Source organism: Dreissena polymorpha, chromosome 3, assembly GCF_020536995.1.
Source record: "Dreissena polymorpha isolate Duluth1 chromosome 3, UMN_Dpol_1.0, whole genome shotgun sequence".
Taxonomy (NCBI): Eukaryota; Metazoa; Mollusca; class Bivalvia; order Myida; family Dreissenidae; genus Dreissena; species Dreissena polymorpha.
The window spans coordinates 83,495,944-83,512,881 of NC_068357.1; the positions used below are offsets into that span (position 1 = coordinate 83,495,944).

Consider the following 16,938-nt stretch of genomic DNA (forward strand, 5'->3'; position numbering starts at 1 on the left):
CAAAGTTTTTGCATGATCTTCACAGAAAGACAATGCGATAATTTAAACACTTTCCAAGTTGGAACTGAAAATACAATCTCTCAAGGTTAAGTATACGCAACAACATTGCAAATTAGATCTTGAAATTGTAATAAATCAGAATAATATGAGTATGAATACCATTGATGCAATGACGTCGACTTACAATTATAACATTTACACAATGACGTTGACTTCATAGTACAATGATATGTGTATAAAAACTATTCACTAAATGACTTACGAGTGCATGGCATGCTCTTGCCGTCAGTGTCCGCCAGGTAGTAGCTGTTGTAGCACTGACACTCTATGGTCCAGGTCACGTCTGTGTGGCTTTGCTCACGACAGGGCTGGTACGAGGAGTTGCCCGTCTCCCACTTGAACGTGTTCACACTGCAACCTGCAAGTTCACAGGAGATGGGTCATTTAAGCCAAAAAATAAAATAAACGTACGCGTACACTAAGGCTGATCCAGGATGGCAATTCCAGTCTAAAGTAGACAGTTCAGGGCAGAAGAGATTTTCTTGTAAGACAAAATAACATACAAGCAGAAAGTTTTGTGAACGGAATATTCAAAAGGGTTGATGCGAAATGTAAAATACAGGGAACACTGACAATAAACAGAAGTAAAAAGCTTCCTAAAAAGGGAATATCACTAAGTAATAATAATAATTCTTATTTTAAAACATAAATATAGTAAATATTTATATTACAGGTTGTTTTATCATCATAGGCAGCAACAGCATCTTCTTAAACATACTGTGCCAGCATAAAAAGGTCTTAAGTTAACTTGAATTAAAACGATGATTCAGTTTACAATAAAGTTTATTTTTTCGTTTTTCTTAAGTGCGGAAATTTGTCTTGTTCAATTATACTGTGTTGAAAAAACCTGTCCAATAAATGTACAGTGTCCAAGTCCAAGGACAAATTTATAATTTAATTGGTTTCCATAAAAGAGCACAATTACAAACTTGTAAGGATAATTATTGGTGATAAAACTCTATAATCAATTCTGACCATGTATAGAGCACAACCCAAAACAAGGTTTCACCATTTCCAAACGATCCCAAGCCATGTGACCAATCCATTTAACAATGAAAATGTTGTGGAAAAAAACCAGCCAAATGTCGCTGGGTGAAGCACACTTTGAATCAATGGCTTGAATAATTTGTATTTTTAATTATGTTCTTTTAAGTCCATACTATCCCCCGAAAGTATTAGATTTTTTTGGCTGCTTCAGTGTCCAATGGGACGGCTGTAAAATGTTGGGGTATCATCGTAACTGATCGACAGAGATACGCAAAAACTATTTTTCAATGTGTTGTTTGGTTGGTTGGGAAACGAACACAATACAAAATTGGCTCCCATTAATTGAATAATTTTGATTGCCACACAAATTTGGGACATTTTTCCTAAGTAATTGCCAATTTACCACATTTTTTATGACGTGATAATTTGGTCATTACCTTTTTGGATACAATGTGGACATTTGAATGTTATTACAAAGTCTTTATCACGCTGCTATCAAAGCGCAACCTTTACTTTGGTTAAAGAAATTTGCACTTAAACATTATTACAAATGACCAATCATTTTCAAATAAAATGAAAATGTATAGACAAAAAGCTGCTGGGAATAATTGAACCATCAATATTATTTTCACTATACTGGCTTTACAATAATTGCCATTTAAACATTTCTCAAGAAAACTAAATAAAACAACTTAACTTTAATATTTCACTTCTTCTAATGACCAAACTTCAACTTAACCATTAGGTAACATAATTTGATCATGAATTATATATAACTTGTCCTCTTTAACTAAATATGAATATTAAATCCATTTACACATAAAGATGCTATATATTGTACTCGAAAATGATAAAAAGTATTTATTTGTTTTAAATGTTCACTACCTTTTTTATTTTATTTTCACTTTTTACTAGCGTTATACACACTTATCTCCAGAATATACTAGAAGATACAGTTGCACTCTATTTTATTATCTTCAAGTCTACAAGTCTATCAGATGACCCAATATGAGCAACATGCCTACAGTGTCGCAGTCCCATCAAGTCCCAAGCAAGTGCTGTTACAACCAAAGGGTCTCATAGAGGGTCCTTGAAAACTCTGATGACAAGCTTAGGGCATATCAATCATTGGGGCTGGGTAATGGGCAGTGAAAGGAAGGAATAACGGAGACAGTTAGGCCCGTTCAGACCCCAGGCCCATGCTGTAAAGGACCACAGGTCACAGCAGGCTGTCAATTATGTGATGAGTTACAATGAGAGAAACATTTCTCATTGGTGTTAAGGACACTTTGATAAACCTAGATTGAACTTAATTGGCTAAATTTGACAAATTCCCTGAGGTAAAATGCTGAAGAAATCATTGTGGCAAAGACACAAGAAGTCACAGTTAAATATTAAAAATTGGTATAGCATTCCACCCAAGCAATTAGTTTGTAAATAATTGAACAATCAACAGAAAAATAAGCTCTTTGGGCGAGTCATTGATGATGAATACTTTGTATAGACAATAAGTCCTATGGAATAAATCACAATACATGTTTTGATATCTAGATTTGTTTATCCACAAAACTTTCATTTATTATACCCAGTTGGATTTCACTAATATTGCTAAAACTGTCAACGAACCAGATAGTCTAATTGTTTATAAAAAAAAAAAAAGACAAAAAGCGTTTATAATGCAGAAAGCTAAAAACAAAATACTAAATTGACAAGCAACATTTTAAACAGTAACATTTTAGTAAGGTTTCCAAGGAAACAATAGGACATTAACCACTGGACCTCCAGCCTTGTCACTTACTGCTTGTGTTTGTGTCTGTCAGAACAGATACCAGAGGGACAGTGCATCATTGGCCACTCCAGTCCAGTGAAAGTAATTAATGACCACTAAATCCCTCCTGACATCCAGTACCAGTCAAGATTTCCACATCATTAGTGTCGGACTACATCTTACTGCTGTTGCTACATTTGTAAAATCCTCCTCACATTATGCTAATGACCATTCCACAACCGGTCCCATGGATCAGGAAATATGTCTGGGAGAATGGTGAACATGTCATACCAGAGCTATCTACGGGTCAGGCAATATGTCTAGGAGAATGGTGAAAAAGTCCTACCAGAGCTACGCAAACAGCAGTTCTGTCAACAAAACTATGGTCATTGCTATGTTAACTTGGAACTAATTTACACTTTCCGCTTTTTTAAAAGGAAGTCAATTCTTATGGAAAATCTAGTTAAGGCAGAGATTATTGCCCCTGATTAGCCTGGGCAGACTGCTCCAGACTGGGACGACACTTTACTCACAAGCATCTTAACCCTTTCAGTGCGGGAACCGAATTTTAAAGGCCTTTGCAAACAGTTTGGATCCAGATGAGACGCCACATAACGTGGCTTCTCATCAGGATCCAAACTGTTTGCTATTCTGATAATATTCTTTGAAAAAAAATCGAAGAAAATGCTAATTTTAGAAATTCAGCAGACGACATTTTAGCAGACGACAAATTTCCCAGCATGCAAAGGGTTAACCCCGTTCCCACAGAGCCAGGCTCATATGAAACCTAGGAATAATGAACACTACAAAACTGAATACTAAATAGTGAATAATTAACACTACAAAACTGAATACTAAATAGTGATTGTAAAAAATGTGGGCTCATCTTTTTGTTTAATTTTGAACTTTTTTGTTACAAAAAATAAGCTAGAAATTATTACTCTTTTTAGTGATACTATAATGGATCCCAAATTAAAGATGCACAGAGAGAAAACATCAAATCAGAAGTATTAAGCTAATTAATTCATTAGAAGGCTATATAATTAAAACCAACGTTAATCAAAGATATGAAAGATATGCCCAAGACTTGTCGATTGTTGTATTCATTTAAGTAATTACATAAAGCATTTAGCCAATTCCCTGAAGAGAATGTTTGTAATGGCCATCATGTCATCAAGTGAGACCTTTGTGGGGTCATGTCTGGCCAGTAATGACCACCTTGAAATCCTTCAACATTTGTCTTCAGCCCCAAATCTGCAGTTCCCAACTGCAGTTTCACATCCCTTTTGCAGCCCAGTCTGTGATTCTTAGTGCTAACACCATATGGCAGTGCACACATCTTTCAAAATTCTTCAAAGACAGTAAAGTCTATAAATATTGGGCCAATCTCATAGTAGCCCATGGTTACTGGCCCTCCATGAGTGATATGAACAACAGCAATGAGCAGGCCTATAGGTTTCCCTCTGCCCATTTTGGGGCACTGATTTATTGATCAATGCTGCCTGAGTGGCTTCTCAGTTTCCTTATATTGGTCTGAGCCTCTAAATCCCTGCCACAGGCCCTGTTTGGTGGGGGCTTGATTTAGTTACAGACTGGACTTCATCTGGCTTAAAAGCCTTAGAGCTCCAAACAAAAAAACATTTATTTGGAAAGTATGTTCAGACAGTAAATGTTTAAAAAACAAAGCATTGCTCCATTCAATCATGCAAAATGGAAAATGGCTGTGTGAATATAAAAGAGTATTTCAAACAATTAGACAAGACGATGAAAAATATTGTACATGTTCATTAATTTCTACAAATTTAAAAAGTGATTTCTTGATACTTTATTTGTTACGATCTCCACAAAATGTTACTAGAGCTTTGTCACAAACGTGACGTATACCCCTACATTCTGCATTGACACAGAATATTTTGCATGCTGTCTTCATAGAACAAGAGAAGCTAATTTATGGCGATTTTTAAGAATAATTATGCTATTATCATTTATGGCCATTTTAATCTATGAACTCTTGAATTCTTTCACATGACACGCCGTCCAATGACTGTGAAAAAAAATTATGTACAGAGTGATTTTTAAATCTCACAAAGAATGACATAGTTATGGCTCGAACAAGCTCATTTATGGCCATCTTAGACTTTTGAACACCGAGTGTGACCTTGACATTGGAGATATCGACGTAATTCTTTCGCATGACACACCGTCCAATGAATGTGAACAAATGTAACGAGTAATTTTAAAATTTTCACAATTAATGACATAGTTATGGCCCGGACAAGATCATTTATGGCCATTTTTGACATTTGAACTCAAAGTGTGGCCTTGACCTTTGAGATATCGATGTAATTCTTTCGCATGACACACCGTCCAATGATTGTAAACAAACGTATCGAGTGATTTTAAAATCTCACAATGAATGACATAGTTATGGCCCGGACAAGATCATTTTGACCATTTTTGACCTTTGAACTCAAAGTTTGAACTTAAGGTTGGAGATATCGACGTAATTCTCTTGCATGACACATCGTCCAATGATGGTGAACAAATGTGCCACATGATTTTAAAGTCTCACAATGAACGACATAGTTATGGCCTGGACAATCTCATTATGGCCATTTTTTACTTTTGAACTCAAAGTTTGACCTTGACGATATCAACGTAATTCTTTCGCATGACACACCGTCAAATGATGGTGAACACATGTGCCAAATAATTTTAAAATCTCACAATGAACGACATAGTTATGGCCCGGACAAACACATTTATGGCCATTTTTGACCTTTGAACTCAAAGTATGACCTTGACCTTGGGGATATCGACGTAATTCTTTCGCATGACACACCGTCCAAAGATAGTAAACAAATGTGCTAAATGATTTTGAAGTCTCACAAAAAATGACAAAGTTATGGCCCGGACAAGCTCATGTATGGGCAACTCCAGTGTGACCTTGACCTTGGAAATATCGACGTACTTCTTTCGCATGACACACCGTCCCTTGATGGTTAACAAATATACCAAGTCATTTTAAAATCTAACGATAACTGACATAGTTATGGTCCTGACAAACTTTCGGTTTAAAACGCACTAAGTGACCCCGTGACCTAGTTTTGACCCGAAATAACCCATATTCAAACTTGACCTAGACATCTACTAGATACAACTTCTTACCAAGTTTGGTGAAGATCGAATGAAATTTTCGGGACAGACAGACCGACAAAGTTACTCCTACATAGCCCCCATTACCAATGGTAATGGGAGTATATATAGCAAAAAGAAACAAACTAATTTTTGACACCTTATAGGAATGTTCTAGATATGTACATGTATTTTGCGAGTTACTTGTAATAGTAAAATGTAGAATGGATACCTTCCATACCTGTAACATGGAAATTCTTTTTAAATGTATGTTTTCTATTTCAAATTATCTGGGAGCGCATTGGAAAAAAGGAAGAGCCGCACTGCGTTTTCTGATATTCTTTTGCTGCTCATTACATTTCAATCATGACCTGGTAGAAATAATAATTTTTCAAAGATAAATAAAAAATAGTTTGTTGATAGATTTGTTTCAAAACAAAAAAGCTAAAAGGAAATATTATTAATGAACCCAAATATAAAAATAACTTATATTATACCAGTTTTTCTGTCTCATTTTAAATGCTTACATTGTAAAATCTTGCAAGATATGGGCCCACATTATACATAATCTTAAGTGTAATTGTCATATATGAAAGAAAAAGATCGAAATGTAAAAAGTAAAACTGTTTTCTACGGAATACCATTAGGGCCATCATGGTTAAAATCCAGAGGGCGACAATGCGATAGAACGATGGCAACAATGCGATAGTACGATGACGACAGTGCGACAATACGATGACGACAGTGCGACAATACGATGGCGACAGTGCGATAGTACGATGGCGACAATGCAAAAGTGCGATAGTACGACGACGACAATTCAATAATACGATGACGACAGTGCGACAATACGATGGCGACAGTGCAATAGTAAGATGACGACAATGCGATAGTGCAATAGTACGATGGCAACAATGCAATAATACGATGACGACAGTGCGACAATACGATGGCGACAGTGCGAAAGTACAATGGCGACAATGCAATAATACGATGACGACAGTACTATAACGGGATAGTACGATGGAGACAATGCGATGATACGATGGCGACAGTACGATATGAATATCGCATTGTCGCCATCGTACTATCGCACCGAACCATGGTATTGTAGCACTTTCGCATTGTCGTCATCGTACTATCGCGTTGTCGCATTGTCGCCATCGTACCATCAAATTGTCGCCATCGTACTATCAAATTGTCGCCATCGTACTATCGCATTGTCGCCATCGTACTATCGCACTATCGCATTGTCACCCTCTGGATTTTAATGTGTAACCACCATGGCACCTAACGGTTTTCCGTAGTTTTCATAAAAAAAACACGCATACCAACCTGCCATGTAACGGGTCATGAAATCCCAAACAACCATTTTTAAGATGGCCTTAGTATTCTAGAATAATATGACATTTATTCATGCATCATGTAACAGTCAACATATTTATTTTACATGTACCAACATTAAAACTTATTACTGGAATGTAGCTTATCATTTAAAAAAACTATTATTTTGCTAAAAATATTATGCCCCGTGCAGCCTTATGAAGTCCTCATTAACACTGTTTGAAAATGAAATGGATGTTACTAAAAATAGAAGACGTTATAGCACCTTACAGCCACAGTCCCTTGTGTGATTGTGAGATTCATGTGTGATAGAATTGAGAAAAATAACCGATGTCTGACATAATTATTGCAAATATTCAAAAGCCAATCATCTATAGCTTAACCCTTTGCATGCTGGGTAATTTGTCTTCTGCTAAAATGTCGTCTGCTGAATTTCTAAAATTAGCATTTTCTTTGATTTTTTTCAAAGAATACTATCAGAATAGCAAACAGTTTGCATCCAGATGAGACGCCACGTTCTGTGGCGTCTCATCTGGATCCAAGCTGTTTGCAAAGGCCTTCAAAATTCGGTTCCCGCACTGAAAGGGTTAAAGGCTATATATTAAACATTCTGATTTTATGGTGATGTTATCCAAATTTACCTAGAAACATTATCCTAATACTGTTTTGAAACGTTGAATTTGATCAACATGTTTTCCAAAATTTTCGATCTGTGACAAAGTTGGTCAACTATTTATCATTTCACCAATCACCCTGATATTGCTAATAAAAATTCAGTTTGTTCTAGGATGTTTAATTGTGTTATTACTTCTGATGAAAATGGCATTCAAATATTCCCTTTTAGTTCACTGGAAAATAAACTTGTGAATTAATGTTTAGACAGCTGCAGAAAAAAAAAACATACCAGTATGTAAAATTGTATCAATTAACCAAATAAGAATGTTCTACCTTTTTAATTTTTCAATTGTGTTACCATGGCAACATAATCACAATGTTTACTTATTTAAACAACTCTTTATACATAGAATATATTCCAAGTAACACTGGTCATTTTAAAATAACAGCAATAGTTTTTTCTCTGTTTCTCATTCTATTGTTTGAACATTTTTCAATATCTGTAAAATGTTGCTATGTGTGGTATATTTGTTCTGTACCTATACTCAAATTTTGATTATGTTCTGTGTTTGTTTGTTAAAAATGTTTTAAGGACTTGCATACATCTATGAATAAAAACATGCACTTCATTAAAAAAATGATTATATTACACTATTACACTTATTATTACCATTGTAACCATTCATATTTATAGGGAAATGATCCTTTGTTCAGTCCATTTATAGATCTTCATGTATACAAAACAATTTTCAATTCAATTTTCATGCAGATTATGTATGTATTCATAATTGTACATCAGTTTCAGTAAACTAACAGTATTACTTTTGTTTATCATATAACAATTCATTACTGACAAATAATACACTTGAAAGCACTTTAAGGGTTAAAAACCAAATATTACAAAACCATTGTGCTGGCTTAAATGTCAAGGTCTAAGAAAACACTTTAGAGTTTTCCAATATTTATTACATGTTCATACTGAGATTATGTGTTCCCACAAGGTCCATAACTTTCCTGTTCATCATGTGATTTTGAAATAAATTATCATGGATCATATATTTAGATCTCATAGCATCATATCAAGAGGCCCTGTCCCGTGAAATTATGTTGCTCTCTTTAAGGTCAAGGTCACTGATGAAATTTTTTGAATTTGTGAATTTTCCTACATGTCTTAATAGTCTATTAGTGTCAAACATATTCAATATATTGATATGTATATGTTTTCAATTTATTATGGAAAAATCCAACATAAAACGAGCTATTTCCAAGCGATTTATTATTCAGTAAAGTATGGAAATATTAAGGTACAATTGTGAACAAAAATGTGAACAAAATTAACAAAACAAAAAACACAAAGTGCCAAGATTAAGTAATAGAAATATAAAGAATATACAGTTTAGTTCAACTGGTAAATCTGGAGTGTATTAAAAACTTACATACCCGTACATTCACTGGTCCAGCCAAATCATTACAAAACTAAGAACTGTTGCCATTACAAAGGTGGTTACCAGTCACTTATACCTGTCTTGATATAGGAGGGAATACTGTTTTAAATTTTCAAATAATTATCTAAAAAACTTGGGATATTATTTATATGCTGGATTAAATGTGTACGTTTTTTCTGCAATATCTTTTTATTGGAATGTTTGGCTTCGTAATTCTTTTTCAGTCCTTTGCTGGTATTTGGGGTGTTAAGCGTTGAGCCTTTTAAAACTGGAATATGTATTCTTACAACAAAAATCTCATCACGATACTGAATAATTGATTTTGTCTATTTTTTTTTTAATTTAGGTTATTTACCATATTAACAAACAGACATCGTCACACTTATTCAGTCATTTTGAAACTCAAAGATTGAAACTCAAAGAAATTTCTTCAATGCATATTCTATTCTGAGCAAAAATGGTGTCCTATGTGGCAATAATAAACCTTTAAAACCACTTCTCATTCATCATTATTTTTTGTGAATCCTCCATTAAATTGGTGTGTACTTTTATTTGGCAATTTATTAAGAAATAATTTAATACGCACGTGTTCACAGGCTATTTCTGCTTCAAAACCAATTAATTGTAACACATGAATGGCAAAAGCACCCAAAACCTTAAATATTAAAGCAAAGAAGGTGGCATTAAAAAAGAAAATAAGTAAAACAACCACCAGGAATATATAAATATACAATACATCTGTACGTTCTTACATAAATTACTTGTACGAACAATAAACCATGCCAAATGCACAAGTCAATACATACATGTATCAATCCAAATACAAACATATTGAATGATCAAATGATATAGACTTACTCATCATCCCATCTGACATATTAAGCCTTACTAACAAAATATCACAGTCACACATTCACAAACGGATTCAAGGCTATTCAAAATTAACAAAAGATGTAAAGAATGTTTTAGAATAATATGACATTTATTCATGCATCATATAAAAGTCAACATATTTATTTTACATGTTCCAACATTAAAACTTACTACTGGAATGTAGCTTATCATTTAAAAAAAAACTATTATTTTGCTAAAAATATTATGCCTCGTGCAGCCTTATGAAGTCCTCATTAACACTGTTTGAAAATGAAATGGATGTTACTTAAAATAGAAGACGTTATAGCACCTTACAGCCACAGTCCTTTGTGTGATTGTGAGATTCTTGTGTAATAGAATTAAGAAAAATTACCGATGTCTGACATAATGATTGCAAATATTCAAAAGCCAACCATCTATAGCTTAAAGGCTATATATTAAACATTCTGATTTTATGGTGATGGTATCCAAATTTACCTAGAAACATTATCCTAATACTGTTTTGAAACGTTGAATTTGATCAACATGTTTTCCAAAATTTTCGATCTGTGACAAAGTTGGTCAACTATTTATCATTTCACCTATCACCCTGATATTGCTAATAAAAATTCAGTTTGTTCTAGGATGTTTAATTGTGTTATTACTTCTGATGAAAATGGCATTCAAATATTCCCTTTTAGTTCACTGGAAAATAAACTTGTGAATTAATGTTTAGACAGCTGCAGAAAAAAGACCAAAACATACCAGTATGTAAAATTGTATCAATTAACCAAATAAGAATGTTCTACCTTTTTAATTTTTCAATTGTGTTACCATGGCAACATAATCACAATATTTACTTATTTAAACAACTCTTTATACATAGAATATATTCCAAGTAACACTGGTCATTTTAAAATAACAGCAATAGTTTTTCTCTGTTTCTCATTCTATTGTTTGAACATTTTTCAATATCTGTAAAATGTTGCAATGTGTGGTATATTTGTTCTGTACCTATACTCAAATTTTGATTATGTTCTGTGTTTGTTTGTTAAAAATGTTTTAAGGACTTGCATACATCTATGAATAAAAACATGCACTTCATTAAAAAATTGATTATATTACACTATTACACTTATTATTACCATTGTAACCATTCATATTTATAGGGAAATGATCCTTTGTTCAGTCCATTTATAGATCTTCATGTATACAAAACAATTTTCAATTCAATTTTCATGCAGATTATGTATGTATTCATAATTGTACATCAGTTTCAGTAAACTAACAGTATTACTTTTGTTTATCATATAACAATTCATTACTGACAAATAATACACTTGAAAGCACTTTAAGGGTTAAAAACCAAATATTACAAAACCATTGTGCTGGCTTAAATGTCAAGGTCTAAGAAAACACTTTAGAAATTTTCCAATATTTATTACATGTTCATACTAAGATTATGTGTTCCCACAAGGTTCATAACTTTCCTGTTCATCATGTGATTTTGAAATAAATTATCATGGATCATATATTTAGATCTCATAGCATCATATCAAGAGGCCCTGTCCCGTGCAATTATGTTGCTCTCTTTAAGGTCAAGGTCACTGATGAAATTTTTTGAATTTGAGAATATTCCTACATGTCTTAATAGTATATTAGTGTCAAACATATTCAATATATTGATATGTATATGTTTTCAATTTTTTATGGAAAAATCCAACATAAAACGAGCTATTTCCAAGCGATTTATTATTCAGTAAAGTATGGAAATATTAAGGTACATTTGTGAACAAAAATGTGAACAAAATTAACAAAACAAAAAACACAAAGTGCCAAGATTAAGTAATAGAAATATAAAGAATATACAGTTTAGTTCAACTGGTAAATCTGGAGTGTATTAAAAACTAACATACCCGTACATTCACTGGTCCAGCCAAATCATTACAAAACTAAGAACTGTTGCCATTACAAAGGTGGTTACCAGTCACTTATACCTGTCTTGATATAGGAGGGAATACAGTTTAAAATTTTCAAATAATTATCTAAAAACCTTGGGATATTATTTAAATGCTGGATTAAATGTGGATTTTCTGCAATATCTTTTTATTGGAATGTTTGGCTTGGTAGTTCTTTTTCAGTCCTTTGCTGGTATTTGGGGTGTTAAGCGTTAAGCCTTTTAACAATGGAATATGTATTCTTACAACAAAAATCTCATCACGATACTGAATAATTGATTTTGTCTAATTATTTTTTTTAATTTAGGTTATTTACCATATTAACAAACAGACATCGTCACATTTATTCAGTCATTTTGAAACTCAAAGAAATTTCTTCAATGCATATTCTATTCTGAGCAAAAATGGTGTCCTATGTGGCAATAATAAACCTTTAAAACCACTTCTCATTCATCATTATTTTTTGTGAATCCTCCATTAAATTGGTGTTTACTTTTATATGGCAATTTATTAAGGAATAATTTAATACGCACGTTTTCACAGTCTATTTCCGCTTCAAAACCAATTAATTGTAACACATGAATGGCAGAAGCACCCAAAACCTTAAATATTAAAGCAAAGAAGGTGGCATTAAAAAAGAAAATAAGTCAAACAACCACCAGGAATATATAAATATACAATACATCTGTAAGTTCTTACATAAATTACTTGTACGAACAATAAACCATGCCAAATGCACATGTCAATACATACATGTATCAATCCAAATACAAACATATTGAATGATCAAATGATATAGACTTACTCATCATCCCATCTGACATATTAAGCCTTACTAACAAAATATCACAGTCACACATTCACAAACGGATTCAAGGCTATGCAAAATCAATCTAATTAACAAAAGATGTAAATATTTTCTAAAAATAATTTGTTTATTTTATATCATCACATTTTTACAACCTGACAATTTTGATCCAAATAAGATAGAAATAAAGACAATGAAATACATTTGTATAGTATAAATAGTAAAAAATAAATGGATGCTCACATACAGCTTTTCCATTTTTAGCAGCTTTAGAAATTCTTTAGAATCAAGCAAATAGTATAAAATGAATTCAACAATTAAACATGTTCTTTAGAACTTAGCTGTGTATACACAATTTATACTATTTCAACTCAATTAGTTTCCAGATTACACATTGAAATCTTGACCTGGATTATTGAATTGTTATGTCCAAACAAATATATACACACTAGCATACAAAAACACCTCATGGAACCCAATGTTTAAGGAAAATGGTGTACTTAGTATTGAAGATAAATTGAAACAAATACAATAACAAGCTCATGATAAATATCTTATGGAATATTATTTGTACAAACCCAAAATCGGTATTATGCTAAAGGTTTTTTTCTCACATTAAAAATATTCCTGATACAATAACCAACATCGTGTAAAAATATTAATACGAACATAAAGTTCAAGTTATGTTTTGTTGAAATTTTACTATAATACAACCAGCAGTACATATTACATCACAGAAGAAAAAAAAATCTTCAGATGATACTATGTGACAACAATAAGTATATTTATAACTATAGTCCCTTTAAATAATTTTGTTGAAATCCAAACATTGTACATACCTTTGTTACAACTAGATAAAAATTCAACCATTTTACAAACAAAACATTTGAAAACTTATATAATTAAACTGCAATAAGTTATATTTACAATGTGTAACAATAGTAACTTTCAACCATTTCATGCACAATTTAATATTAACTGTCAACACAAATATGTATATACATAAAAAAGCAGTGATCAAATCTGGTTATAACAAGTCAACAAAAAATATAGATACACATAAAAAATAACATTGTAAACATTGGAAATTGGATCCTTTCTTCACCTTGACGTCTTCATTGTCAACATTGTATCACACATAGCATTCCAAACTGTTCTGTGAGTGTAAACAGAAATCATGTCTAGTCGACAACCAAGGACGTACACATGGTGTTCATGTCTAGTTGACAACTGCTGACGTACACATAGTGTTCAGTCCACACACACCAGCCCCACGATACACCAGGTAATAGCCCTGGAATGGTGTAAAATAAGTGTTTATTTGAGCCCTCGTCTGAGATAAACTTGACTCAATGCATATTTGCAAAGTTTCATATCAAATTAGCCAGTGCAGTCAACAAAGGCTTATCAGGCACGACACTTTTACAGAATTTTTTGTTTTAAGGAAGTCTCTTTAAAAAAACAAGCGATGTGTTTGTGAAACACTATGTCCCCATATATATGACCTTTGACCTTGAAGGATGACCTTGACCTTTCACCCCTCAAAATAAGCAGCTCCATGAGATACACATGCATGCCAAATATCAATTTGCTAGCTTCAACATTGCAAAAGTGTACATTAAATTAGCGATGTTGACCCAAATATTTGACCTTTGACCTTGAAGAATGACCTTGACCTTTCACCACTCAAAATCTGCAGCTCCATGAGATACACTTGCATGCGAAATATAAAGTTGCTATCTTCAATATTGCAAAAGTTATGGCAAATGTTAAAGTTGGGGCAAACAAACAAACCAGCAAACAAACCAACAAACAAACCAACAGACAGGGCAAAAACAATATGTCCCCCACTATATTGCCGAGCTCAAAATAAAAATCAATATTTGTGAAAGAAAAGGAATTAACTGTTGATTTTAAACACACTTAAACCATCTAATACCAATTTGTTTGCTAATTAAGCACACTGACAAGAGTTCATGATTTAAACATAAAACACTGGACTGTACCTCATTGTTCTCTGAAGATATGGACACATGAATAAATGAACTGCAATACAATGTTTACCTTCTCGCCCCAGTCAGGTCCCCAGCTGTTCTTGACAATCCAGTAGGGCTTGCTGCCATCTGACAAGAGACAAGAATGCAAAACTTGAGTCGCTTTCTGGGAACACTGGGTTTAATGCATGTGGTTTAACCCTTTGCATGCTGGGAAATTTGTCATCTGCTAAAATGTCGTCTGCTGAATTGATAAAATAAGCATTTTCTTCTTTTTTTCAAATAATACTATCAGAATAGCAAACATTTTGGATCCTGATGAGACGCCACATTCTTTGTCGTCTCATCTGGATCCAAACTGTTTGCAAAGGCCTTTAATGTTCGGTTCCCACACTGAAAAGGTTAAATGGCATCCCAGATTAGCCTGTGCAATCCACATAGGCTTATCAGGGAAGACACTTTCCGCCTTAACTGGGCATTTCTGAAGAAGAGATTTCCTTGAAACAAAAAAATACAATGCAAGCGGAAAGAGCAGTCCCTGATTAGCCTGTGTAGGGTTACAATAAGCCCAGTTTTCCCAGTGCAAGGTTCATATACTTGGAAACTACAATGTACAATATCTCTGCTACATACATCATCCATGCAAGATTTGACAGTTCAAGAGTAAAATAGAAAAGCAAAATAATTATTGTACCTGTAACTTTCTAGATAATCTGAAGTATCATACACATTATTATATTTCAAGCTCTCAGTTAGATGAAATTCTGAAGTACAAATTATAACAAGACCTGACTCTTATATTGTCATAGTATCAGAATGGTGAGGCATACAATACAACTCTTAAAGCAAATTAAAATGTACCAAAGTTAGCACCAACTTAAAACCCTTTACCACTTAGATACGCACTTTGACGAGTTTCCAGTTCCTTAGAAATCAAATACAATTGTCTTGTAAGTTTTAATGTGTTCATTTCCAACTCTAAGATCCAGACTGCCAGTTACTCGCAGACTGCCAGTTTCTCGCGGGCTGTTCTGGTTTGATACTGGTTGCATACAGACTTTTTCACTTTTCTCCTTAGTCGGAAAAGTAGTACATACCGACGCCATATCCAACAATCAGCACCCCGTGATCCAGATCCTTGGGGTTACAGAGGAACTTCCAGGGGTGGGAAATACCTCCCATGTAGAACTGAAATCATGTAAGGTTAGATGTAAGACAGGGATGTGAAGTACCTCCAATGTAGAACTGAAATCATGTAAGGTTAGATGTAAGACAGGGGTGGGAAGTACCTCCCATGGAGAACTGAAATCATGTAAGGTTAGAAGTTAACCAGGGGTGGGAAGTACCTCCCACATAGAACTGAAATCATGTACAGTAACATGTAAAAGGGTGAGACGAAGTTTATGGAGCAAATAAGAACACAAAAACATCAAGATTAATAATGCATTGTTTCCTTATAACTTCCATTACATACAAATATTGCATGTATTTTCTGCATGATAAAAGAATTACCATTTAAGCAATCTATAAATGAGCCAATTGATGGGAGTTTGTCTCACACATTTTGTTGCATATACACAACCATGGACCCATAATTCATATTTGCCATTCAGTGGGCGCGAAAAAATGCATGTACAAATCAATTATACATGGCTCCCTTAATTGCTGTTATTAAACTTGTGAACAGATATTATGATCTGTTGTTTTGCATCTTTCAGCTATTTCTAATAACAATACAACTTTTTCAAAGACATTGTGCAGTTTCTTCATTTCTTTACATTATGTTTAAGCTTCTGTTCAAATGCATGTAAAATCCTTAAGATAATTATGGTTTCAAAAGAGTAATGTCCCTTAGACCAAATGACTCTACTTGCCTGCATAGCAAAGGCGTTGATACCAATAGAGATAGGACCATTGGCTATGAGCCAGGCAGCCATCTCTGTAAAGAAGAAACAAAAAGACAACGTTCACA

At 33.5% G+C, this 16,938-nt stretch overlaps 1 protein-coding gene and 1 long non-coding RNA gene across 52 annotated transcripts in view; one reads left to right on the forward strand and one right to left on the reverse strand.

Annotated features, from left to right (window-relative positions):
- Positions 1-16,938, reverse strand: part of LOC127875025 (uncharacterized) — a 305,966-nt gene that overhangs the window by 247,606 nt on the left and 41,422 nt on the right. For 5 of the 50 annotated variants that reach the window (XM_052419810.1, XM_052419811.1, XM_052419803.1 and 2 more), the window contains exon 16: positions 16,841-16,905. The exons of 39 other annotated variants lie outside the window; for them this stretch is intronic. In XM_052419810.1, coding sequence (XP_052275770.1) covers positions 16,841-16,905 — 65 coding nt within the window. Of the gene's footprint in view, positions 1-9,168; positions 14,267-15,036; positions 15,096-16,063; positions 16,155-16,840; positions 16,906-16,938 lie in introns of those variants that run through there. 6 more of the 50 variants (XM_052419801.1, XM_052419793.1, XM_052419785.1 and 3 more) reach the window with 3 other exon arrangements.
- Positions 1-16,938, forward strand: part of LOC127875033 (uncharacterized) — a 252,157-nt gene that overhangs the window by 213,839 nt on the left and 21,380 nt on the right. The gene's annotated exons all lie outside the window — the stretch shown is intronic.